Below are 27,916 nucleotides of genomic sequence, written 5' to 3' on the forward strand. Positions count from 1 at the left end.
ATTTTTTCTGTCATTTTATCATCATTTAAATGATCATTTAAAAATAATTTTCTTTCTTAAAAGCGTAATAATATTGTTAACATAAAACAGAATATAAGAATTATAAATTATAAATTGAAAAATAATTTTTCTCAAATGAAAAACCATGTTTCAAATAATATTTAAAAATATTGATAGAGATAATACTAGCTTTTTTTCTTCTTCTCCGATCTTTCTTATTCCGGTTCCATTTCATAGACAGAAAAATGTAAGAATTCTCGAAGAAGTTATAAACTTCGATGTTATGTGTATGTATTAAATGTATTAGCATCTAAGAATTTTTTGTTTCGTTGTTTGTTCCAGCTAGTATGCGGTTAGAAAATTCAAATATAAACTTTAAAGTAAAGCTTATATAACGTTCAATAATTAATATCATTTCGATCAACTTGTGAAATGAAATAAACCACTGATGTTAGGACTTTACCTCTCAGTATCGAGTGATCTTTTGAAAACGCAGGTAGACATCCGAATGGAAACATCCCTATGTTTGCGCGGAAGTCGGTTGGACACTTTAAAAGCCGAAACCGATCACGATCCTTTTCTATGGTTCACTGATGATTGTCAGGTACATATAATAGGGAACAAGAAAAGAAAACTATTCAGAATCTTCATAATTAGGGTGTTCTAAGATATTTATTAGGGTTCTATTTTGTTTCAATTCTTCAATTTATTGAATAAATTGAATTGTGAATATAATAAATTAATTTTAATATATTTTATAATATATTAAATATATATAAATATATTTTAGTAGAAGCTTTTCTGATTATTTTTATTAGTTTATTGTTTTTTTCACTTGATCTTAATAACATCATCATAAAAAAAAAATCTTATCTTTTATTATAAGATTGAGAGATAACTAGAGATTGTAACGTAATTTATACTTATATACGGCAAATTCTGGAAGAATCTTTATCAATATTGCAATAATAAAAAAAATTGCAAACAATTGTTCATTCATCAATGTTAAAGTTATTCTTTCAATTCTTGGTTTTTATTGTCGTGTAATAAAATGATTTTTCACAATTGGCTAATCGATGCTAACGATAGTTTTCTTATTTTCAGATAATTATTTCTTAATTAGTCAATCTCTCAAAATATACTTGCAATTTTTATAAGGATGCATACAAGCTTGGTCTCCCATAACGATTCATTGAATCCTGTTTGAAATTTAATAATCCATTTTGCTAATATGATTTTTCTGTCAAAAATTAGTCTTTCAGATAAACGAGTCGACAAATTATATGTATCTTTTATCGCTTCAAATCGATAGGCATCTATGAGATAAAAATTGCTGTCAATTGGATCAATGAATAAGAATTGTAAGTATGATATCATAGTTGAAAACAAGAGAAAGAGAGAATTTTATTGATCGTTTTCGGAAAAATCCTTGAAATTATATCAGACGATTATATTATCACAAATATTATCATCATGCAAAATTCGAATTCTCACGATAGAATCATTTTTAATATTTTATATTTTCTTTTTTGAGAAATCTTCTATACTTTTGATGAAAAAGTATAAAATTTTCCCTTATTAAAAAGTTATTGGCACCTTGCAGAGGGTTAAAAAAAACGGAATTTTAAAGCGTTTTATAACGTATAGCAGAAATATTTCGTATACAAAGAGCCGTGAGAGTCGATGGCGGTTCTCGAGCACTTTTCCACCTACCATCTGTCGTTTGGGCTTCCAGCCGGAGTAACTTGATCTTTGTAGAAACCAGGGTTCGAAAACCTCCTACGTACGTATATACGCTAGTGTCTGTAGATTCTCGCATCCCCTTACGCTCGTGAACATTTTTTTAAAAAAATTGCACTTCTCATTTGTATCTCGCTAAACTATTTTATCTTCGTTATTTTTTCCCTTTTATTTACACTCCATTTTCTATTCTTTCTTTAACATGACAATTCTTTGGATAAACAGAGAAAATTATGGAGAATAATCGAGATAATTCTGTAAGGAAAAAAGGTTTAGAGTTATGCCTGACATCCGTTTAGATACGAGCAACAGGCACGATATTTCTTGCATTTTAGAGCAACGGAGGCGAATGGAAAAAGGAAGAATTGGTTGGAAGAGTAAGTACGTCATGTACAGGCGAATTTACTGTACAGGTTGCAAATAAAAAGGAATGATGATTTAGCATCTCCAAGCCGCGTTCAAGAGGCGCGTGCGAGCGTTCGTTGCGCAGGGAACGTCTGTTTTTAAGGCGAGTTGCGATCGCTATTAAGCGTTCAAAACGCGACTTATGCTTTCCACGTGCAGTCACTGCCTAAATATCAAATTTACTCACGGTGATTCGAACAAAACGTCTTTGCACGCCATCCTTTCTGTGCGAAGGAACGAACAAATTTATTAAGGGACGAGCTTGTATGCTATATAAATTAATAAAAAAGAATTCATATCTTTTAGAATAAATGATACTTGCCAAATGAAAAAAAAATTTTTAATAGATGTAGATCGCAAAAATTATTTTTTTTTTTTTTTTTTTTTTTAGTAGATATTTATCTTTATTATATGTAAATTTATTACTGTATTTTTTACTGCACGATGTTTCCTTTTTTGCTGAAATAGTATTTTTTTGCAGGCAAAATGGATATGGAATCCCTGTACGACTACGGGGAGGAGGAACAGGATTTCTACGAGGAGAGTCCTGGTACCAGGAAAGGTTACCCGATCGATCACAGATCCATCAAGGTCAGTGATACTCTCTGATCGTTCATTCAAGCGAGGCAAAGACGGAAGGAAGAACTATCGTCGCTAAATTTAATCGCACACGATCCACAGGTGACAATTACACCGATCTAATTCTGAAATTACGCGCAATTTCGAATTATAAGATGTTTAATCTCGACCAAAAAATGTTTCTGTAACCGCGTGATTGCACGGTGGCGTTATTTTCGGGCTTCTCTTTGATGTCGCCGCTCGCGCTGCCAGGCTTTTCTATTGTGTAATTGTCATCGACAATTCGACCTCGCGATCGTTTTCCTTTCGTTTTATTCCTAAGCTAAAATCGTGAGTTTGCGTAAAAAGAAGAAAAAAAAGTTTTACGAGAGATAATGGAACATAATAATTCAAAATCTTCCCGTTATATTTAATTACATGTCTAACTGTAACCGTAGCTGGCCTCGTGAAAGAGAAGTAAATTGTTCAAATATAACTAACGAAAGCTATATGCTCTCAGTTGATATTGTGCAATGAACAGCTCGTTTCCAAACAATTATTCAGACAAAAATATAATATCTTAACACATCCGTTTTATTCAAAAAAAAAAAAAGAAATAATAATAATAATAATAATAATTAACGAACAACCATTTCGCTACTATTACGAATTTTTATTAATATTTCATTTACAAAAAAAAAAAAAGAAAAAATGATTTTACTTAAAACGCATTACGGAACGGTAAGAAATTGTACAGTATCACGTATCGTTTTGCAAATAATTAATTAACCCTGATGGCTCGTTAGGGACGTTAACGTGCATGAAACGCGATCGTTTTTATTGACCTTCCTCCCCGAGGAAGAAGACAGGAGGCCGTTTGAAATAGGCCAATCCTGCTCTATTTTCGCGGTGATAGTTGACGTTGGCAACTGCGTTGGCAGAGGTTGCGATTGTACGAGTGCCAGTAACAATTCGTTCCGGAGCTGTTCTCCGCCTTCGTTTCATGAATGAACGTAGAGCCAGCGTTCGTTTCTCATCCCCTCTTGCCCTTCCATCCCTCCCTGACCTCACGTGATTACCGTCTAACGCTTCTAACTCGGTCTCCTTCTCTCCTCTCTCTCTATAACTCGCGCGCTCTTCTCTCTGTCCTCTTTCTTCTTTCTTCGTTTCACTCGGTTGCGTCCCGTCCACTCGCTCTCTCTCTTTGTTCTCGCCTCTCCTTCGCCCTTTTCTTTCTTCCCTCGTACGCTCCTCTTTGTTCTTCCTCCTACTACATTTCCCCTCCTTCGTTTTATATTCCTTCGAGCTCTGTCGGAGCGAACACGAAATCTTGGATAGCGTGCGCCTTATGTAAGGCGTGATGTTTAATTGATAGCTCCGAGTTGGAAAACTATGTAAACGATCGTTCATATAACAGGGTTATACAAGTTTGGAATTAAACGAACGTGTGAATTCACGTAACGTAAAAGAAAAAAGAAAGAAAGAAAAAGGTTAGGACAATGTCACGTTGTATTTCGAGTCTCGTTAAGCATTTTAATCAAGTTGCACGTAAGCCACCCTTCTTTCTTCGAACTCGGTTCAAGAAGGTGATCCAAGAAGGTGATATTCTCACCGTTTCTTCGTCTGGTTTCACCTTGTTTAGCGCCCGCTGGCCTCCATCTGTTCGTTCTTGGTTGCCAGCTTACGCACTTTTGCTCCGAGTTTGAGCAACCAACTTGCCTCTCCCGATACGACTCCCAATACGGTGGATGATATACGGGTCTTTTTCCTACGCTAGATCTAGATTTGGAAACTCTCTAGATGATCGCCACGAATCTCTCTCTCGAATCTTTCTTTTAAAGTACACGATGATAATTCTATTCTGACTGATGATCGATCGTTGTAACAAGTTAATAAAAAGAATATCCTCCATCTTCGCAGCATTATTCGTCCAAAGAGATCATCCCGTAGTAGAATCGATATACGAGTTATCCGAAAAGGAAGGAAGGAAGGAGCATCGGCGGAAAGGAAGAGTAGTAATCCTTCGAAAGCGAAAGGGACGTGGAAGAGACGGAAAGTCGGTGAGTTAGTTAAGAGGAACGGGATGTAGGGACAGGCGGGAAGAAACGCGTGCACGGCAGCCGGTGCTCGGGGGCGGAGAAAGGAGAAATCTAAGTCGCCAGAAATAGCATCCCTTCTCGCATCATGTAGCCAGACCTTCTGCATGCGCCGTTCGTTCTAGTCGCATGCACCGTTGCCTCACCTACGTCACACGCTCTCTCGCGCACCTCTCTTCATCTCTTTCTCCTTCTCTCTCTTTCTCTCTTTTCATTAACAATTTTCTCGACGATTGAGAATAACGCAATTCGACGGATATAATTCTCGTGAAGAGAATCATCCTTGCGAGATATCTTTCTCTGTGACGGGTAAAAGTTCGATGGGAACGAAGGTTAAAATTCAATTTTTCGAACGATTCTTAGAAGTTTCGCTCAATCTCGTTCCATGGGGGAACGTTCGAAATAGAGACTGATGATAGTTTTCTTAAGAGGATGACTGTAGGTTTCTTATTAAAGATTCTTGTTTCAATAGAAGACTATTTTGGATATGCGTGAGGACAGAAAGGCGCGTTCTTTTTTTAGAGGGAGCGTTGAAAGTTTAATCGAAGGCGCGTGCTGATTTTGCGGTATCTTTAGTAATTCGAACGAGGAATTAGCAATGGAAAAGAGGAAGCGATCTAGATGAATTTGAGTTAGATTGATGATAAGAGGCTATCCAGAACAATTAGCGATTCGAATCGTTCTCGTTCGCACACCATCGATTCAGGATTAAACGATTTGGGCGTGGTGCATCCGTTTCCTTTCCTAGCTTTCCGTTGCATACTGATTACACCTGTTTTCCCCCTGACAATAGCGATCTTGATGGGTCGATTGAAGTAACCATTGGTTTTCTAGAGGAAATGTATCGAGAGGGTTATTCTTTTCGCTTCGTTATTGTAGATTTAAAAAAAAAAAGAAAAGAACAAATGAATATGTGTATATTTCGATTGATGATACCTTGTTCGTACACTTAACATCGACGTTTCCTCCTGAAACACGAATGAATTTATAAATTGCGTAATCTGCACCGTCGAAATTTCACAAGTACTCAGTGTTTTGTTCATCCTCGTGGCCATATGTCGATGAATATTTAATAAGAGGAAAGCAGGACAGCTGTTGTCGGTGCAGGAACTGGCCACTTGGCCGTTTCTCTGCCGGAAGTCCTCCGCGGAACTCGTCGAAAAACGATCCCCCGCTTGCGCTCGAAAAGAGTCCATCCTCCCACGATTTTTTCCTTTAAATTATTTCGCAAAAATACGACTGAAATTAAAAAATTCACAGAGAGAAAGAGATTGAAAAATATATATATATATATATATAAAATCGAAAATTTTCAATTTCTTTCGCTACTTTCTTCCGTACTCGTAAATGTCATCGTTGTCATCGAAATTAGTTTTTCTCTAATTTTTAATAAAACTTGATTCACCTCGCATACTCGACGAATATGATGGAGTATTTATCTCGGTAATCGAGATCTCCTTACAATCGATCCTAGAGAGAGAGAGATTCACGAGCTTCTAAATATACGAGGGGTAACCTTTTGGCTTTTTTTAACGAGGGATAATAAAATCCATGCCCGATATTTACGTCGCGAGCAAGCAGGTCGATCTAGCGGAAAAGTTTTTAATCACGCGTGCCTTCTGTCATTCATTGCTGATAAATAGGAGCATCGTATAAATAGCGAACGGGATGGCGATGAATGGCGGACGTTACGTATCCATCGACGTTTTTCTCTCGTTCTCGGTTCATTGATGATACTTGCGTTTCACCGAGACCCTGATACCCTTGTAATCCTTTGTTCGATCGATTCGTTTCCCAGATTATCACCGAGAAAAAAAACGCAGAGGCGTACAATTAAATCTAATAACAAACGACGATCCGATTTTATATTTTTTAAATCGATCATCGCCTCGAAACACGAATATTTTAATGTCGAATTTTACAGCCGGTTTTCACCGATTATCGACACGATATCGCGAAAGAATATGTTGTTATATTAGAGAGTTAACAAATAGAATGTTTGATCATAGCTTATTGAGCTATTCGAATCGAAAAATCGTTGTGTTCAACGCTTCCTCGCAAGACCTTATCTTATCGTAGCCCACGCGCGTGCAATCAGGCGACATTCGGTCTCAGAAAACATTGATATTACGTTCATTGACGGCTTGTCTGCCCAGTGAAATGCATTTCGATTTCGTAACTGTATCTATAACTAATTCTATCTTGGTCACTCGAATATTGATCCACCCATCGAAATCCTTTGTCTCGATCATCGAGAAAATTTTATAGACACGTGGAAAATTAACCAATTCTCTCGAATACCCTCTCCAAGTAATTTCGAATTATTACCTCGCTGTCTCTTGCATTTATCCGTTTATCGAGTTATTCTTTCTTCAATTTATAATCACGTTGTCAATTATCCCAATGACGGTGTTAAACATGAACGGTCGAACGTCTCGTTCGTTCATTTTCCATTTGACACGTGTTTCCACTTGTCGATATCGGTTGTTAAAAAAACCGGCGAATGTTTCACGAATGAAACCTCGCCACGAATTTAACGTGGCGCATAATTCTCAACAAGTTCGAAATACTAATTTCCGTTTCCCAGGTTAATGGAATCAAGGAGCGATTTGAGTTTTATTCGGACGAGCGCTCAATATTTTAGGATAACGCGGTTTAACGTGGATTCGATGCGCGTGAAAAAATATTCTCGACCATTTTTATTCCTGCATAGTTGTTGCATAGCTCGAATAGATTTACATGTCTGAAAGGACATTATCAAGGAAGCGGTCGAACGTCTATTTTTGCTCGCTATCTTGCTCGAAACAACATGCATGTTTGCCTTTGTCGCGGAACGGATTTCTTTTTCCTTTAATCTTCTGATTCATTTGATTATTAGCTTATTGATTAATCATCGCTCTACGAATATCATAACGAGAAAAATTGAATAAGCTTGACCCGCTGTATTCTTTATGTCCCGTACTTCGAGGCTACTTAAAACGATAAAACAATCGTAAAACATTCAATGATGAAACTTCCATCTCGAGACAACGTTTCGAAATAATGTTTTTTAAAGAAAGAAGGAGCGAAGAAAGAGAAGAAACGAAAGGGAGAAGTAAGGATCGAATTGAAAATTCATAATATGAATTTCGTTCTATTAACGTGATATATAATCCAATTTCCAAGTTAATGGCAAAGATTCAAGATACTTCGACGTGCAAGTAAATATCCAAAAAAATTTTTAAAACAACGTCAAATTTCGGGAAAAAAAAAGAACAACGTAGAAGTAGAGTTGGGGGGGGGGGGGGAGAGGGGTAAAAATAGCTGGCGGTGAACGTGAAACGTGTCAAATAGCTCCTTTTCGTTTCTTCCTTTCAAGGGCGTTTTCAACGATCTTCTCTCTCTTCCTTGGCTTTCGCCGTTCGTTCTGTCAGCCGGCCAGCACGGTCTCTCTCTCTCTCTCTCTCTCTCGACCGGTCTCTCGACTCCTCTCTGTCCCTCTTCCACGTGGCCTATGTTACTCACTCATTCAGAGAACGGTTCGGGTTCGTTCAGAAGAAGTATAATGCCGATGTTCTTATATACGAACCAGGTCGTCGCCGTACAAAGGTACAGAGACTTGGTGCACCAAGATGGAAGCTTAATAAAGCATTCCTTCGCACGAGCGAAATTTCTTTTCCCATCGATCGCATCGATCTTTCGATTCGAACTTGATTCGAAGAATCGTGCGAATTGCGTTGTAAAATGACGACACGATAACCACACGGAGCGGTGTGTGTGTGTGTGTGTGTATTCATCCAATAAAACGATAAAATAAAATTATCTGTTCGAGTTTTAAGGAATTCGTGGAAGTAAAAATTGTATAGGTTGAAACGATACGCTATCGCGAATGAAGATGAGAGTGTTTCGCCCGTACTTTTTCTTCGAAAGGAATAGAGAGAGAGGAAGGAGGGAGGGGGGGGAGGTTTGAATATATTAACGGTGATTCGACTCGTTGCGTTAATTATAAAGGATAAAAGAGTGGGAGTTGTATTCCGCGTCGTTTTGGCTCGGGGATAAGAACGGCGACGGATTCCGAGAAATAATTGCGGATTGCATCATTCGTAATTCGTACGACGATTAATTTATCTAGGCGCGAGCGTGATGCACACTCATCGATTGCGAATAAGCGAATTGGCGTGGGCGAGGCCCGGGTGAACTTGGCGTGGAAAAATGGAGTGGAAACTCGGATGATTTTATAATCCGACCGTCCCGTTTCAATTATGCAACGAACGGCCAAAGATAAAATTGAATGGGAACAAAAAAAGACTGGAAATGTCGGGTATCCATCGAGGTCTCGAGTGGAGATATATCGTATTGTACGCTACGATACTGAAATATCTCGTTGGATGGTTAGCCACACGATCGGGCTTGGCAGTTTGGTTCGGAAGCAAGTGGCCTGAACGTACGCACGGTCACGTAGATCTAACGTAGTGGAACGAATCGGCACGGCTCGGTATCGTTCGAATGCCGATGATGAAAGAGGAAGAGATAGGTAAACAGATAGATGGGCTGGCGGAGAAAGACGGCAAGCAACGCGTGACAAGAATTACCAGTCGAAACCGCCTATCTGCATACACGTGTTGCATTCGTATACCCCGCCGATACGTAGGGGAAAATAATTATCGCGGAGGACAGTGGAGCCGTTGTTCGACTCGCGATTTAATCGGGGCCCCCATTAACGCGAAATCTCCATTCTTTATTCGCGCTCTCTTCTCGCTCGCCGTCTTCTCCTCGCTCTATTAGACTCGGTTCCCGCTCCCTATCGTAATTTACGTTATAAATTTTCCATCGAGTTGAACCGTCGTGGCGCTAGAGAGGCGGCCGATATCTCCAGAAAATAGAATGTTTAAACCGATAGCGAGAGTCGGCGGTATAGGGAGAGCCAGAAGTAACCTGAATATTCAATGAACATGAACGTGTGTTATCAATGTTATAGATAAACGCGAATATCGTATATGTATGTATACATATGTATCACCGTTTATCTCCTTGCAACTCGAAATACCGATTATTCTAGAAAGTGGGATTTCGTGTGCAACGATTCTTACAATCTCAACACCTTAAATCCCCGTCGAACCCCTTCCAAATCGGCGCCAACTTATCTATCCCCGTTTATTCCTCGACTCGTGCACGATAAATTCGAGATTCATCAACCGTGATCCGTCAAACTTATGCGTGTGCATGTATGAGCGACGAGACGACCGAGTCTGGTGACGGAGGAAGGGTGGTTGGATGGACCGAGTCGTCCATCGAGGACGGGAGGGGAAAGTGGAAAGAATTAGAGGGGAAAGACTCGTGGAGTGCAACGAGCAGGGCGAGAGCCAGGGATCGAGTGCATCGTGAGAGAGGTGAAGGGAGAAAGAGGAGAGGAGTGCAGCGTAAAAGGAGTGAGCAGAAAAAAAGAGAGAGAGAGAGAGAGAGAAAGGAGTGGAAGAGCGTAGGTACGGCGAGGCTAGAATGTTGCATCGAGTCGCAGCGCTGTCGTTGCATTGCGTACCGTTGCGTCACTCTCTTGTGCAGCGTTTCATTCAACTTGGAGTCCCTCGCACGAAGGTCAAGCGGTCGCAGCTATCGCTCTGCGCGCCGACTCTGATGCATCTTCTCCTTCTTCTCCTCCCACTATCCTCGTAATAGTCAATTTCTTGATTCGTCTAGTTTACTTTTTTCTTTTCTTTCTTTCTTTCTTTTCTTTTCTTTTTTTTTTTTTTTTTTTTTTTAGATTTTTCGTAAAATATCATCGATACGTTCATAGCCAAAATTGTCTTCTACCCTCTGTAAAATTCATCCACGTCCATAAATACGTTCGTCTTCCTTCCATCTAAGTTTGATTTCGCCTCGATCAAACCGTTTCGGTTTCCTCTTCTCTCTTCCTCTCCAGCCTTTTCGATATCTTCGTCCCTTTCGTTCTTCGTCTTCCTCCATTCTCCGGCCATCCGTCTCGTGTCTCCCCCTCCCCCCTCTCTCTCTCTCTCTTTCTCCATCTCATGGAGCGCTATTTCGTTTCTTATTCAGCGATTTTATTTCTTTCTCCCGCGTCGAGCTCTCCTTTATCCACCCCCTCCACCTCTTGTCGCCCATTCTCCTCCCTCCTCCCGTTGCTCTTTTTCCGCTCTTCTCTCCCCATCCGGCACGTCAACTCCAGCAGGTTCACCGTCCATTCATGCCTCCACCGAGACGCCGTCTCTCCTCGCCCTCACTCTTTCATCCTACCTTCCTACGATCCTGACCTTCTTTCCTCCTCCTCCTCCTTCTCCTCTTCTTCTTCTTCTTCTTCTTCTTCTTCCATGATTCTTCCTCGCCGATCCGCCACGATCCTTATCGCCCCCTCGGTCGAGCCTCTTCTCTTCCACGTTCCATCTTTCATCAGTCCTCGTTTTCTCTCGGTCCCTCGATACGCTACGATCCCTCTCGAGCTCCGTTTCGATAACTGTACCAAGAACCGGCCGACATATGTATGCTACTCTAGTATCGTAGTACTAAGATAAAATGTGAATGGAGTATATGCGAGTTACGTGGATTACGAAACTTATAAATGGAAAATGATGGTTGGATTAGCTTATTGGTAGTGTATTGATACTAGCATGCGGTAAGTAGTATCGAGGAGTCACCATGCGAACGTGACGTATTTCGTTACGTTCATCGATTACGAAGTTTATAATGGAAAACAACGGATAAGAATCATCGTTCATTGATCTCGCATTGTAACGATATGTATACATTATGACTATATTCGTAAATATAGTGGATTCCAAAAATAATTATCCAGCCATAATCGAATACCTATTTTATATTTTATGAAAATTTGAATTATTGAAAACACTTGGAAAATGTTCGAAAAAAACTTTACCATCCTTCCAATCTTATTACTTTTTTCTCCTCCAAATTCGATCCACGGATTCGATATGCTAAGAAAAAAAAAGAAAAAAGAGAAAGATGAAAAGATGCGGTCCGGATTGAAAAGAAAGTGTGCGCTTTCTTCTGTTTCAGCGGGATGCTAGAGGCGTGGGCAGTTATCTGGGAGGCGGCAGCATTAGCGACGGTGGCGGCATGTTGACGGGTATGGCGAAGTTGATGAAACAAGAGCTGGCCTCTGACGCCGAGGAAGAGGGCCTGGTCCCTGCCCTCTCCGGCAGGTTCACCTCGATGCGGAAAGTGCCCTCTCTCTCCGACCTATCCGATCCAGAGAGCTCCTTGGGTGAGTTTTTCTTTTCGATCCGCTTTTCCCTCCGCGCGAGGAATCGCTTGATAAAAATCGTCCGATCTATCGTTGTATCGTCGGTAAATTCGATCAATGTCAACGTGCCTCTTGGATTTCGATCGATGCGCACTTCTCTTTTCTTAAAACCGAAGTTTTTGCAATTGGTTCGAGTATTTTATAATACTTTTTTGTGCAAAGCTTGTTCCAATATTTGCATCGAAGCGTGCATTTCGCTACTATTAACGAGAGCAAAAGTTTCGTAAAAGGAAGGTGTTTAACAGAGATTTTTGTTCATGGAACGATTATGCGCATTTGTGGACGTTGGATTGGATACAAAAGAATATTTCTTGCTATTTAAGTAAGGTTTCCTTAACGCACACTGTGTGGGTAGATAAGTTTACGCAGCCTCGCTATTTGAAAGGATATAATCGAGGGTCTTCCGCTCGGCTTGAAACGTTTGCAAGTATCACTAGAGATCTTTCAGCTAATAATAGAAATTCTATAAGAAGCATAGGCCGCGAACTAATCAAGGGTTAACCGAGTACTTCCACTTTGCGATATTCAATTTGCGTTTTATTCGATTAACGAAGGCCTAATACCGCTACCGATATCGATCGACACATCCGTGATTTCCAGTTCCGTTTCTCGGTTTAACTCGTCGCCTTCCATTCTTGTTCGATAACCTAGTTTCAAAAATATTTTAACGACGCGTGTTCGGATGCATTTCGACGAAATTAAATCGATATTACCTGTTTCCCGTAATATATACGACCGCGTTGTCAAAACGATATTAAAACGCAATCGAGGAGGAATATCGCCTAAGATTGAACCTCGTATCGAGAAAATCATAATACATACGAAAAATTGGTATACTTTTGAAATTGAATATTACCGAACGAAACAAAACCGTGCATTCGAAATTTATCTCATCGGCCGAAAATAAAATAACCGAAACGGATGAAATACGCCTTCGAAATCGATACTTGTTTAGGCGATCCAAGTCGGATAAATTCCGAGTTATCGTTATCTCGCCATTTTCTCACCAATTATCTCACGCACGCACACACACACGCACTGTTTTCACAGAAGACGATCGAGAATACCGTTGTGTGTATAGATCGGCCGATCGAACGATCCGCCCGGATCGTAGCTATGCAATTTGCGTGGAGGGGTATCGGGTGTTGGCGTGAGAAAGTGACACGTTCACGCGTGGTGTTTACCCGCCCGGTCTAGTAATCGTCGTCAGGCAAATGTTTCAATTAGCCGTGTACGCGGCCATTGTAGTTTTAACGCGCCACAAGATACCTATTGTGAGCCGGGGGGGAGAGAAAAGGGGAAGGGAAGCAGCGTTTCGTGGCTCCCTTGTGTGACGTTAATTCACCGCGCGTTTCAGCAGGCTGTGGGGGGACGTTGAATTTCCCCGCGGTCTCGCAGGCATATTCATCGGGCATCTTTACAGTTAACGCACGCTGTTATATGTGCCACGAACGCGTAACAGGTTTCCGGGCGGGGAAATAACGTAATCGTAATCGTAATCCCAATCTTCTAATTATCCTCCCCCTTTCCCTTTTACGTCTCTCTCATGGGCGAAGAATATTTCTTCCTTCATTCTCTATTATTATTCTTTCTTGTTGTTGCCCTTCTTGCATTATTTTGGATTTTATTTCGTTACGCTGAGGGATGAAAGGGATATCGATGGATCTTTTTTAGAGGAGCATTTTATATCTCTAAAATTTATGCGAGGACGCTTTTTAATATCAAATCGAACGTGAGGATAAAAGTGTCGTTCAAACTGATTGGGGGGGGGGGGGAAGAATCTGAGTTGGGAAAAGTGTTTAATCTCTAGATGAAAACACATTTTAGATCAACGTGTGCCACACGGACGTTGACGTTGCGATAATGTTAGAAATGATTCCACGGAAATTCGTCGTTTATTCATAGAACACGTTATCGTCAGTCGATCGGAGAAAGATGGGCAGAGAAGAAGCTCGGTTATTTCTTCTTCCTCTCCACGTATTCCACGCTCTTTTATCAAACGTTTCGATCGCGAAATCGCGCCTAGTCAACGGAAACTCGTTGACTCGTTCCGCCTCGAGGATGTAAAAATGGCTTGGAATTTTGTTTACCACCTCGAGGGCCGATGATGGAAAGGGTTTATGTGGGTAGTGGAAAGAATTCTAGAATCAGCTATATTTCCGACTTGTGCCTCGGTTGGAAACACGATCGATCCAACGCCGTGGTTGTAGTGTCCTGTTAACTGTTGGATCGTGACACTAAAAGGTGCACTTACATCGAATGATGCTTGCATAATATGAGCGGTAGCTGCATAAGCACTTACTCGTGTATAACTTGTCCGATTAGATCGCGCAGACCAGCTCGCACGACGTTGCGTGTTGTGCTATTTTAAAATTTAAAACGGCCGCGAGGAAAAAAGGCGAGAGAGGGCGACCGACGATGATAGAGAGGAGGGGGATGAACGGAGTGTTTTCGCGATCGTTTTATTTCTCTCTCTCTCTCTCTCTTTTCTCTCGTTCGAAAAAAAAAAAAGAGAGATGTTGGTTGAGAAATAATAATATTCGTCGAAAGTATGCTCGTAAGAGAATTCTTGGAAAAGGCTTACGAGTACCGAATGCGTATATCTGTATTCCAAAGGTACGGGACAATTGATCGAGAGTGCATATAATAGTCTAAAAATATCGCGAGTCGATTTGCATACAATTTGCTCGAAGCTTCGAGGCTTCGTCGTGCCGACGTCTCGAGCAAACGAATTCCACGAACGACAGGTTGCTGCCTCTATATGGTGGTCCATAGAGAAACTTCGTCATATCAGGGTTGATTCGAGGGTAAATTCCATCCTGTTTGATCCCATCTATCTGTCGTTTCGATCGAGTCCAGAGATCGGTGTGCGTGCGTGTGTGGCACGTGTGTAGAACACTGTCCGTTGCACAAATTTCCCAATATTTCCATTATACGACCCGTAATGTTTTAATGCAACGTCTGCGAGCCGAGGAAGGAGTTCGTCTCGTCCTTGACAGTGAACACTTCGACGGTGAACAATTGCGTCAATGCGGCCGGCAAAGTGGTTAATATGCGCGATGTACACCGTTCTCTTTCCTTTAAGGAATCGGACGAAAATATCGATCGAACCTTGCCGGTTAAAAAAAGAAACGCTGAAAAGAAAATTCATCAGCCTAACGTTCGTTCATCTCACTCCTATCTATCCTCTCTTCCTTTGAAAAGACACTTTGAAAAATTCTTCTCATCGAATATCGATCGAAGGTATTTCAAGAGAGCGAAACACCTCCTGAGACGATAGAAATCAAATGGAATATCGAATTTTTCCCAGAATTTTGATCAACATTTTTCGCGGAGAGAAAGAAGAGATTGGAAGGATAAAGATTGGCACGTGGAAAAACAGCGAGGAGAGGAAATCGGATGGCATAAAGCACGGAGTAATTCTTGTTACTCGCGGCTCGGCGAGCACGATCAAAATGTAGCGAGAATTTACGAATTGGATAATCAGCAGCATCCTCATTAAGGCCCCCCCACTGAACGCCCCCGCCTTCCATTCTCCTTTACGGGCGTGTGTACGTGCACAGCGTCTACGTACTCGCTCTGTCCCGCCGCTGGATCGTCGTCCACCCACTTATCTACTACTCCTCTACTCCTCGCACCGTTTAAAACACACACACACACACATATTTATACGTACAATAGAAATTTTTCACCGATTCCACGGTTTTTCATCCTTTCGTGAATCATTCTTTTAAAAACACGGTGATTCCATCAACGGAAAGCTTTTCTTCTCCGGGAAAAATCCACGGAGAGAGAGGGAGAGTTGTGCGGAGGAGGAGGATTTTTTTCGATAGAGATGGACGAGTTGAGTTTTGCCCACCGTTCACGTTTTAATCGAATTTTCGGCGAGCGAGATGTGGGCAGCGTACGATAAACTCGATCGTTAAGAGAAATAAACACCAGGGATTTCTCGAATCGAGTCGGTCCGTTTATACCGGTCGGTTCGTTGTTCCAAATCTGTAATCATTTACAACGGAGAGATAGAGAAATAGTTGTTCGGGCTCGAATCACGCGATTGAAACCGTGAACCGAGATGATGATCGATCGATTCATCGTCAGGAAAATCGCAAAGGATGGACAGGATAAAAAGTTTGGACGAGGAAATTGTTGGCGGCAAGAACAGGCGAGAAGGAACGTTAATCAAGCGCGAGATACGCGTTGAATCCGTTGCAGTGGTAATTAGCGAGTTTCGCTTGCTAGTCGTTCGATCTTCTTCACTCGCTCGATTTTCTCTCTCCCCGTGGAAAATGATGCTCTCTGGAAAAAAATTTGGTATCCGAGGATCGAAGGCCAAGCTCGATTCACGCCACTGATTCCGCTTGCTCGTTAACACCAGTTTTTATTAAGCCTTTCCTAATTTTTACGAGGAGTCGATGAAAATCATAGCGTTGAAGAGGATGTTTAAAACTTGGTCGCGAATAAACTTGGAGAGAATTTAATGAAACTTAAAAACAACACTCGCGAAATTGATCAATTCGATTGATTCTCCGATTTTGATAAAAGTTTGGGTCGAAAGTTTTTCGTACTCTCTCTAAATATAATCTAGAGAATTTTTTATTACAACGGGATAAAGGTAATTAAAGATTAAACGTTTTTCCTACGAAAAAAATATCGCTCTATTTCGTAAATAAAGGTTGCAAATTTAGAGAGGCAACCTGAAAACCTCATTGATTTACGTTCATACTTTAGCTTAAAAAAAAAAAAAAAAAAAAAAATCACTTCACGAACGTTATTCTCTCTATGTACTCTCAATGAAGAAGAAATCGAAGAAAAGAGAGGAAGAAATAAAAAGTTTGATTAAAATCAGAATTACGATCGATTCATCCGCGAGAAAATTATATATAAACGTAGATTGTTTCGAAAAGATGGGGAAGAATAACGCTTCGATCGGGAAAAGGGTTATTTTATTCGAGCGCGGTTGGAAACATGGAACGAGGAGACGTTTACATTTTTCCTGGCGGTCGCAGGAGGCGATTGAATAATGCAAGTTTTCTCGGACTTAGTCGTAACAACCGTTCACTCGCCATTGTTACCGGATCTCCTTTCTCACCCCGTGCCACCTGATAGGACGTTGATGACAGTTGCCGGCCGGAATGTTTTATGCAAATAACCATTGTCCGCTGCGACATTGACGCGTACACGCGTGAAATTTGTTTCTTTCCGCGTTTCCTTCTCGTCGTCTTACCACGACTGGAAAACCGACACTCCTCTAATGAGAAAATTGCGTGCACGAACCTCGCCTCTCTCTCTCTCTCTCCCTCTATCTCTCCTCTCTCGTTCCTCTAATTATCGCAATCGCGACAGCCAGCTTTCGAGTTAATTAATCGTCCGATTCGTACTCGCGTCTTGAGAGTAAAGCATCACGACCCCGTCCCGGTAATTGGTCCGTCTAATCGCGCTAATCTCTGGTGTATCGAGATAGCGAGGAGCAAAGGGATAAAGATTTAGAGGGATTGGATTCCCTTTTTCTTTCGGAGAATCGACGAGAACGAATTTAAAAATCCTCGACGACGGATTCGAGAAGAGGAAAATTCTTGTTTTTTCTTTACGTATTTACCAATTGGATATTCGACGCGATTTAATCTCCTGAGAAGAAAAATTCAACGCATTTTCGATCCTGATAAACTTTTTTACTTTTCAAAGTGTTGGAACACAGGTGGCGCGCCATTTACGCCAAACCTTCTCTTGTTCTCCGGTAAAACGGCTGTAAAATCTCTGTCACGAGGAAAGGAAAGGGGAGCATAGCTTCAAAGCTTGTGTCGGCCGGAATACGTTTAAAAGTTGTCCCTTTAGAACGAACGAATCGAAACAACGTTTTCGGTGCAAGTTGTATTAAGGACGTTGTGGAAGTTTGGCGAGTCGTATTCGACGAGGTGAAAAGGCGCGTGGTGCAAAGCCAAGTGGTTGGAAAAAGACTTGGCAGAGGCCTGTCCTTCGGTACCGTAACGCACGACTCCCGTGGTGGAAAGTGAGTGGTTGATTCTCTTTCTACGTCGAGGCCCTTCGTAGCACACAGGGCACGTAAGACGTCGAGCCATGCTCATCCGGTGCTACCTGGCTGCGGAATAAATTGGATATATATACATATATATGTATATATACACGCATAGCCACTACGAAGGATCGCTTGCTCGGAATGACAAATTGGACACACGATCGACAGCTCCCTAGCTTTTGAAAAATCTTGGCCAACTCTTACTTCTGTCTACGTATAACGATTTCAGTTTCCACGCTTTTCTTACCTTCCTCTTTCAAAATCTCTCTATAAGATAGAAAATCGCTACTGTTATTATATTTACGACAGAGGGAGCCACCTCTTTTAAAAACACCGCTTTTAGATTCGTTGGATAAAATTGGATAAAATCGTCGAAGTTTATCCAAACTTTTCACTATTCAAGGATGAGTATCTTTCCATTCGGGAACACGTAGCCGTCCCACGTAGAACACAGCCAAAAGAGATAAGGGAATCTCGACCGTGGATCTAATCTAACCGTCCCATCTGCACCTGGAAGAGGAGGAGGATCGACAAAGATCGGTTCGAAACCAACCTTCGAAAACGACACTTCTCGAAACGCCTCCGCTAAAAGAGAGAATTTCGATCCTCCTCCACCTAGAGGAGGATTCTCTATTCGATCCCCTCCTCGCGGCAGGTAACATGGGATCGCGGTGGCGCGTGTCCCCGTCGCCGAGGAACGGCATTAAGAGGCTAAATGGTGGGGGGAGGGGATAAAAAATATTCGTCTGCGACGAGTGATTGATAAAGATTCGTCGGGGGGAGGAGGAACACACGAGCGGACACAGGGGAGTCTGGTCACGTAGGCCAGCAGGCCACAGTAGCGTTATTTAAAAGTGGCGGGACGGAAAGATACGGGCGCGAGGCGACGGTTTTTACAACCATCCTCGAGAGTCGGATCCTTTGCATTTTCCTCTTCTGCGCGACGGACGCAATCGACGTTGCATATCGACGAACGAGACGGAACGTCAAACGAGAGAAGAGAGAGAGAGAGAGAGATTCCTCCGATGGAAATGCAACGTATACATTTTGTGGAGAATTTTATTTACGCGGTTTAGTACAACACGCTGTCCCGTGCCAAATTCGCGTCGATCCCATAATGTGGGAATGGAAATCTTCTCTGAATGCCGTTCGCGGAATCGGTACGTGTCTGCACAGTGTACCTTCTTCCATTCTTGGAACAAGGTTGTATTCGAGGGAGTATAAGATGGTTCCTCTTATCGAGGAGAATTGTTTTCTTCGATTGTCGACATTGCGACGTGTTAAACGGACGACTGTGCGCGCCCATCTCTTTCTTTCTTCACTTTTTCTTTTTTTCTCTTTTGCATATATTTTATTTGAAGGATCGTCGCCGAAGTTGTCGATAAAAATCAGAGATCACCGGTTGGAGAGAAATCGGAGAGAATGGAGGGAAAATATTGGGGGGGAGGGGGAGAAAAAAAAAGAAAAAAGAAAAAAAAATGCGGTCGAAGCCTCACGAGTGCATGAGAATGTGCGTGATCGTGGGGAAGAGCGATTGGACGAGGGTGCACGCTCGAAAGGATCATGAAAGGGAAACGTGAACTTATGGGACCACGTTGACCGGTCCCACGCTCGCCTTTTTTTATATATTATCCACCGCTTGCATTCTACTTGCGTGTCTACCTGTTACTTACACCTTTCTCGATCGTAATCGATTATTTTTAACCCTTTTCGCTACCATCTTTTTTTTTCGCGTTAAAAAATTAGGATTGCGACGTAATGAAATGTAATTACATGAAATGCTGGAAAAGATCGTTGTGAAATGAAATCGTTCTAACGTAAATGAATTAAAATCCTATCGACCTCTTTTTTTTTTTTTTTTTTTTTAAAACATACTCTCACCTCGAATCGAGACCACCGCGATTCGATTCACCTTCGACCGCGAGAAATATTTGCAAATATTTGCTCTGGGATTTGCGAAACAAAGTTGTAGGGGAAAGAAATGCGAAGGGATATCGAGCAGGTGTAAAAGTTATTGGTTGGAAGAAAAATTTTCCAACGCGTGCGAAAATGTTTATTGCAAACGTTTATGAGAAATCCATCCGGTCGATGGAGACAGACGGCTCTTTGCTGCGCGACGATATCCTTGCGACGTTTGATCGACGTTTGTGAAAAGAAGCGTTCGCTTGTCATCGAAAGGAATCGATCGTTGGCGTGGGTCGTTCTTGGTGCAGAAAACGCAGCGTAGAAACATTGCGCGAAATGCGTAACCGCAGCTGTGCGTGCGGTCGTCCAGCCTCTCCCCTTCCCTCTCCTCTCCTCGCCATATATATATATATATATATATCTCTCTCTTTCTCTCTCCCTTCTGTCTCCACAGGACTGCTTCAACATCTCCTCCCTGTCTCTCGTTCGGCCCGGTTTGCTTACCTACCCGAGACCAGACGCAGATACAGTTCTCACGTCCTCGATCCCCGGAGACGACGATTTACAGTTTCAAACAAACCCTCCTCCTCTTTCTCTCTCTCTCTCTCTCTCTTTCTCCTCTCTCTCTATCCTTGCCTCGTTCTTTCCCTCGTCTGGCATCTCGTTTGCCCGTGGACAGATGCTGTGCACTCGTGAACAGGGAATTTCAAGATTTCCAAATTACCCCGTGCTTTGGTCGAAAACGTTCGTCGAGAACAGCGAAGAAGGAAGCTTGCTTCTTGCACGGTGTCCATCCTCAATCGTGTATTTATATTTATGTTTTTCTCGTTGAAAGAAAGGGAGCTTAATGTTTCGTCAGAAACGATTGATTTATCATCGTTGCGATAAATATATATGAAAGAGCGCGTGGTATCTTTACGTTGTAATCTATCAAAGACTGTCGGTATTTTCATCGATATCCGATCCTTCGATATCGAGAAAGATCGATTGGTTTTTTTTTTTTTTTTTGGTAAATTCAAACATAAGCCTATAGGACCCGTTTAATCTACCTCGATCCAATCGCTCGTGAATCGATCTCTGGAATCGTTGGTTATCGTTGACCGACAGCTGGTTGTTTCCATGATTTATACCGTGGCTCATTCTTCGAACCGAGAACACGATGTATCGATGATCTATTTTTAGACGGGGAGATATAAATTCTTCGAGTGTCGTACCTCCACCGCGAATCTTCTTCGGTTCCCTTCGATTCATCGAGAATCGATCCTCCTCCATTTTCCACCGTTATATTCTCTTTCTCCATTCTTATTTTTATAAGTAAAAGACGATCGAAAATAAATTCGTTATAGAGACGGACGGGAAGGAATCGTTTTAAACGTGAAAAAAACGGTAAAAAAAGTTCGTATCGTTCCTCCACTTACGTAACTTCAAATGTATTTCCATCAATCTGCAGTGCAATCAATTTCGTTCCTGATAAATCGTAAATACACTTCTGATAAAGGCGCGGTGGGAGTCAGCGGTTTCTTCGATTATACCGGTTCGATCGGTGTTTCTGTTTCGCCTTAAATAGTCGTTGCAGTCGGGGGCATTGATCGGAGGCGTTCGATAGAAACGAACCTTTCTCTTTCTCTCTCTCTCTCTCTCCCTCCCTCCTTCCCTCTCTCTCTCTCTCTCTCTCTTTTTCTCTCTCTTTGCTCGACACCTTATTGAGCGGGATTTAAAGATAGTTTAGCCTCGTGAAAAATGCATACGTTTGTCGCTCCGTGTGATCCGTGTGAACGATTCTGCATCGTCCATGCCGTTAGATATAGAAACCGGAAAGTGGCTACCTCTGTCGGTGTCGCTTACCTTGCTCCGCGCGATGAAACTTCGAGACTTTTCGCATAGATGGCGCAGCCATCGCCCCGTAACCCGCGATAGGTAAAACAGAAATCTTCCCATACTTTGGCGCGAGGAATCCTCGAGGTTGCGTTACTTTGACTTTGGGACTCGGCTTTGTTGGATCTGTAATATTTTTGTACACTTTTAATATTCGTTCTTCTTTAAAAGTGAAATCTAGACACGTGTAAAAATATATAATGGAATATTCGTTCTATCTACGGAGAAAGATCTCTAAAACTACGTTATTCAAAATCTCTCAAAAAATTGGGACCAAGTTTCCTTCCAATATAATTCGCGATAATACGATCTTCGCCTAATTCTCAAAAATTCAACTTTTCTTTAATTCTCGTTACAACTTTAAATCGTTTGTAAATTCTTAATCCATGAATTTAATCCAAAGTAGTTTCACCGATCGAGAGAGAGAGAGAGGGGGGGGGGGAGAGGCAGTCTTAGATTAGTGGCGAGTAGAGGGGAGGAAGGTGGTCGATAAGGAGCAGATAGGAAAGTATACGCGAAGGGAATAAAAGAGGAAGGAGAGAAACAGGTAGCAACAGGTTGTGACGTCACGAGGCGCCACGCGACTCAGCTTCATTCACGAGGAGGCAACGGAGAGTCAGGCCACGGAGGGTGGACCAGGAACTAATAAACGAAGCGGCTTCTCGTTCTCGTGTTTTCTCACGTGATTCGACAAGCCGGTTTATCTCTGTGGACGGCCACGAAACCCGGCCCGACAATTAATAGCCCATAACGGTTCAATTCGCGTCGCTATCGAGCCTTGATTTTCAGATTGATACTCGCTCAACCTTAGTATATACTCGTTTATTATCGACGTATTATCCGTACCGTTGAAATCATTTGATTTATTTTTCTATTCAAAACTTTATGTTTTTTCTGCTCGAATTAACATTTCCATTAAAACTTGCGCGAACGATAATTGACAATAACAATTGTCGAAATTGCATTATTATTTTTCGATTTTTTCGAAGATTTTGATCCTAATTTTTTTTTGAGTGTTATTTATATTCTTTCATTTTTTTTTTTTTTTTTTTTTTAATAATTGCAATCCTTTTTTACACGCATTTTCGAAGGTATAAAGGTGACAAAAAAGTCGTATTTTTATAATCGCAAGTTTGGCGATTAATGTTTTTACTTTAATAATTTTGTTTGACGCGTAGATCGATTAACAGGAAATTCGATTGATAGTACGAGTAGATCGCTCTCCCGTGATTTAGTTGTTGCGTTTACGTAGATGATAAAAAACACGCAATTTCTTGGAAATTTCAATACGACGCTGCTGTCAGACCAAATCGCTCGGAATTACCTTGCCCCTGCCGCCTCGCTTCGCCTCTTTTTACAATTGCAAAGCGCAATTACCGCGAAACCTGCTCCATTTCTTGCGCAACGACCAACTCGACGCATCTTATATAAATTGCGTCAGCGGTAATACCGCGCTGATACGACGAAGCAAAGTCCCAAATTAAAGCAGCGAGCAACTGCTTGATTAATACGCTTTATAGATCATATGCAAAATTCTTTCATTTTTCATCGAAATCGATTATTTCTTTGCTATAAGACTTGATGCAACGATAATGGTACAATAAATGGTACTCTTCTACACCCCGTTAAAGAATAGAATGGACTCGTGTCCGGCAAAGGTACAACAAAGGTATTGCCAAGTACCTGTCCAATAACGAGTGTTCTCTCAAGTTAAGTATCATTTACCCGAGGTCCGTAAAAGGATTTGGACAAATGGTCCTTGGCACTTCTCGTCGGAATTGAATTCATTCATTGTTACACCTTTCGACCAAATTACCTGACGTTGGATTCAGCATTCATCGCGCGCCTGAAACTACTCGAAAGTATATTCTAATATATACATTTTCTCCCGTCTCTTATTTCTTTGTATCCAACGAGCGGACAAACAAACGGAAGTGAGTCCAAAAAAAAAAAAAAAAAAAAACAAGTGAACACGATTCAAAATCATCCTCGTTTATATTCGTTTCTGACGTAACCAATTGCTCAACTTGTATTTAGTTTCTTCTTTCTCTTCTTTAAAAAGAGAGAGAGAGAAAAAAGGATACCGTTACAATTTTTCAATCCTCTTTCACAAGATTCCACCAAGATCCTCTATCTAATTTATCGATTATTAATTTAATACCAAAACCTCCCTTTCTCGTATTTAACCGATTCGATCTCGATCGAAAAATCGAATTCCCTCCGAACGGTGTCGCGCATCCTTTCCCTCGGTTGACCCGGTTGAGTTCCTTACCCCCGGCCACGTAGATCCACCGTGATACTACCCCTACCACCGGGTCCAGGTCTCTCGGTTTTCTGCCTTGCGCGGAGAGGATGGACGAGAGGGATAGCGTGGTGGACGACGTTGGCGAAGGGGCCAACAAGGAGGAAGGAGAGTAGCCTCCCCACCACGTGGCGAGTAGCCACGCGAGTTCATTCATGAGATCGTGGGAACGTGGCTCACGGTGGGTCCGTTTTACCCCATCTCCTTCCCTCTTTCCTTCCTCCACTCTCTCGCGCCTTCGTCTTTCTGCTTTCTCTTCGTCCGCGTAAATATCTCCCCGTCTCTCTCTCTCTCTCTCGTTCCTCTCTTCCTTTTCCTTTCTTCTTACCCCTTCTCTCTTTCTATATATATATATTTTTCTCTCCTTCCTACTGGTTCTCTGCCCGTCCTTCTCTCCTTTGATACGTCGGGTCGTCGTGACCGGTGTAGCCTCGTTTTTGTCTCCGCTCCTTCTGGAGCGAACTTCTCTCTGTCCTTTTGCCGCTTAAAGCCGCGCCCGATCTTTCGCTCGAACCATTCCATTCTCCTTCTTCCTCCCTCTTTTCACTCCGCTCTTTTCTCCACTTTTTGTGCCCGACCACGCGTTTTGTTTTCGATAATTGCGCGGCGGAGGGAGAGTTGAAAAGTGCCTCCTCGTTTCAACGACTAACGAGTATACGAGTATATCGAAACCTCGGAGAGGTTATCCGCTCGAGTATCGAATAAGTTTCCCGTTAATTGATTCGCGGTTTCTTCCCTCTGGATGTTAGGTATACCTGTAATCGGTATGGATCATCATCCTTTTCCTGTTTCGCGTCTATCCGTAATTACTTTCCACTCGCTACTTTCCTTTTCTGATCGCTCTTCCTCTTTGGATAAATATCTTCTTCTTTTCTTCTCTTTTTTTCTCTCAACCTTCAGACACGGATCCCTTCTTCTTCCCGACGTAACGTCGAGATCCGCGCTCACTTGCTCTAATTTCTCGTTATCGATCGTTCTCGAAGATCCTCTATTACGCATTTCCTCTCGCGTTGCGAAATTTCGGAACGCGGTAATCCGTTACAACGTTCGTAACGCGAGTGCGTGGAGGAAGGAAATGAGAGAGAGAGAGAGAGAGAGAAAAAGGTTTTCGATTCGAAGACCGTGGTTTCGTAATCCATTTGGTTGGGAGAAAGAGAGAGATTCTCACAATTCTTTAAATTTTCCAATTCGTTCTCTTTCTTTATCGCGTAAATTTTTCGTAAATCTAAATTCGGGAGGAATTGTCGTTTTCGAAGCGTTAATTTCGCGGATTTTTAATTAAAAATAAGGGGGAGGGGGACGGTTGGCAGTCGTTACGCGGCGGCAACAACCGCATTCGACGTTAACTGGTCGTTTATGGGGCTGGCGTACAACCGATTCGTATCTCGAACCGCTGGCCAGGTGTTACATTACAGCTCGGCGTAACTCGCGGCCTGTGCGCCATTGTGTCGAAGAAAAATGATTTAGCTCCCGACGAGGAGGAGCATTAACGATGCAAATAGAAAGATCCCTGTACGAGATTTCGGCCGAGATCGTATCTCGAGGAGAAAAATGAATCGACGAAAATTTCGTTCGATCGAATTTTAATAGAAACGAATTCGTTGAACTCGCGTGTTGATTTGAATGACTAGGGAATTTCGATGAAATCCTCTATAATCTTATGAATCGTGTATGTAAATTGTATCTCTCCCTCTCTCTCTCGATTGTTGTATCGTCTGATGAAAAATGTTGTTCGCACAAGCGACGAAGAATCTTAAAAATCGAAGATTCTCGAAGATCGAAGGGCGTTGACGATTCGATAATTTGAATTTTGCAAGATTTTGCGTGATTCAACTATTTATTCGCATCGATGGAAACAATTACTTCCCGTCGTTTCTCCCGATCGCTTTTTCATTGTATTTCTTTTTTCTCGTCAAATGTATATTCGGAGAAAGAACGGACGACGTTTACAGAAAAGATATGGGGAAAAGTAAGTTGGCGGACGAGCAATTCCCCGATGAAATTCGCGGGGAAGTTTCACGGTCCACTGTACCCGACGACCTCTAACATGGTAGTAGAGGCAGCCAGCGGAGACATAATTGCCGCTCGTCGTCCAGTGCTGCGGGGCACTGCCTTCCCTCTTTTCACAATCTCGGATCCTCGTCGAGCAGCGGAACGAAAATATTCAATCACCGAAGAGTAATTAAACCTTATTATCGATCATCGCTTCCAAGCTTAACGACGCATCGAAACGAATGGAAATAATGAAAGGTGATCCGTGTACAAACATCGTCTTTAAAATTTTTCCCTAAGCAAAAACCGGGGCGTGTAAAAAAGTCTGGAAAAAAGAGAAAGAAGAAGAAGAAGAAGAAGAAGTAGAAGTAGTAGTAGTGGTAGCAGTAGCAGTAGAAGCAACAGGTAGAAAAGCAACGAGAAACGAGTTACGTAGGAGATAGTCACGAGGCGTGGAGAGACGGAGAGAGAGAGAGAGAGAGAGAGAAGAAAGCAGAAAAATAGTAAAACGAAAGCGATATAGAACGGGGAAGGGAGGGGTAAGGAGAGGCGCGCAGCTACTCCGTACGTATCATACGCGCCATTACTCGTAGAAGATACGGCTGGCCGCGCGTTTTACGAGCGAACGTTTATTCACCATTTCGAGCCTCTTAACATTTGCCGCTGAATATCAGGCTTTAATGTATCGAGACAGGGAAGCGGTGGTAAACTTGGACGCGTACGATCGATACAAGCGCTCTCGTTTTATTTTACACTTCTTTGACGTGTATCGTTACGAAGGATAGATTAAACCGTTGATCCGTTTCGCGATCCGTGTCCACAATTTTTCATCGTCTCTTCTTTGGTTCGCCCACGTTCTTTTTCCGCGTCGAATTTCATCGAGTTTACTAACGATTTTCATTTCCCTCTTACCTCTAATCCTCCTTTCCAAGAGTCGTTGGATCTCCCGTATTTCTCGTCGGACTGGAAACGCTCGTAAAAATCTCGTTTCGGCTCCCACTGTCGGACCGAATTAGGAAAATTTGTATCGGCCAAGGGGGTTGAGAAAGGTACAAAGAGAGGCTCTGCCTTGGATAACGACCGACCGATTAGGGGTAAAGCGTTAAATATATATATATATATATACACGGCGTTGCAACAGGTACACGACCTGCGGGCCGCGATGTTATTGCTCTCTCGGGAAGTCGGTAGCTGGGGTAATTGATTATCTTGCGCCCTTTATACGTTATACGTGCCTGCCCCCTCGCCCTACCCTCTTAAATCCATCCTCGGCGATCTAAGACGCGGCTCGTTGCGCTCTCCGTCTATTATATACCCGCAAATTATACGGCGGAATCGACCACCCTCTTTTTTCCCTTTTTCGACACGAACCTTGGAAGGAAAAAAAAAAAAAAAAAAGAAAAAGGATCTTCGACTCCCTTCCCTCCCCCATGGAAAATTCTTGCTGAACAATTTCAACAGAAGTCGCGATCCTCTCCCCTCTCTCGCCTTACACCCGTTGCGTGATTTCGTCTCGAAACGCGTAAATCAAATTATCCGTTCGTCTTCGAACGTAAACATCGATCGAGCGCGGATATATATCTCTGTTATCGTGCCAATTATTGTTTATACTGGAAGGTGAAACAGAAACGGAACGACCGTCGATATTAATTCAGTCGTACGCTCGCGCTGAACGAGGAAAGATACGTTGGCGCGAGAGGATAAAAAGGAAAGAGGAAGAGACGAGGATCGAAGAAGAAGAAGAAGAAGAAGAA

The 27,916-nt window shown here is 42.1% G+C and overlaps 1 protein-coding gene across 4 annotated transcripts in view; it reads left to right on the forward strand.

Moving 5' to 3' along the window:
• pnt (ETS transcription factor pointed) overlaps positions 1–27,916 on the forward strand; it is a 108,733-nt gene that overhangs the window by 2,636 nt on the left and 78,181 nt on the right. For 3 of the 4 annotated variants that reach the window (XM_086917143.1, XM_003698498.4, XM_086917145.1), the window contains exons 2-3: positions 2,627–2,736; positions 11,808–12,015. In XM_086917143.1, the coding sequence (XP_086773269.1) occupies positions 2,632–2,736; positions 11,808–12,015 (313 nt within the window). In that variant the 5' untranslated portion in view covers positions 2,627–2,631. Of the gene's footprint in view, positions 1–2,626; positions 2,827–11,807; positions 12,016–27,916 lie in introns of all 4 variants that reach the window. The other variant, XM_086917144.1, reaches the window with a different exon arrangement.

Source organism: Apis florea, unplaced genomic scaffold (assembly GCF_048593485.1).
Source record: "Apis florea isolate Af1SG1 unplaced genomic scaffold, ASM4859348v1 contig_3813_pilon, whole genome shotgun sequence".
Taxonomy (NCBI): Eukaryota; Metazoa; Arthropoda; class Insecta; order Hymenoptera; family Apidae; genus Apis; species Apis florea.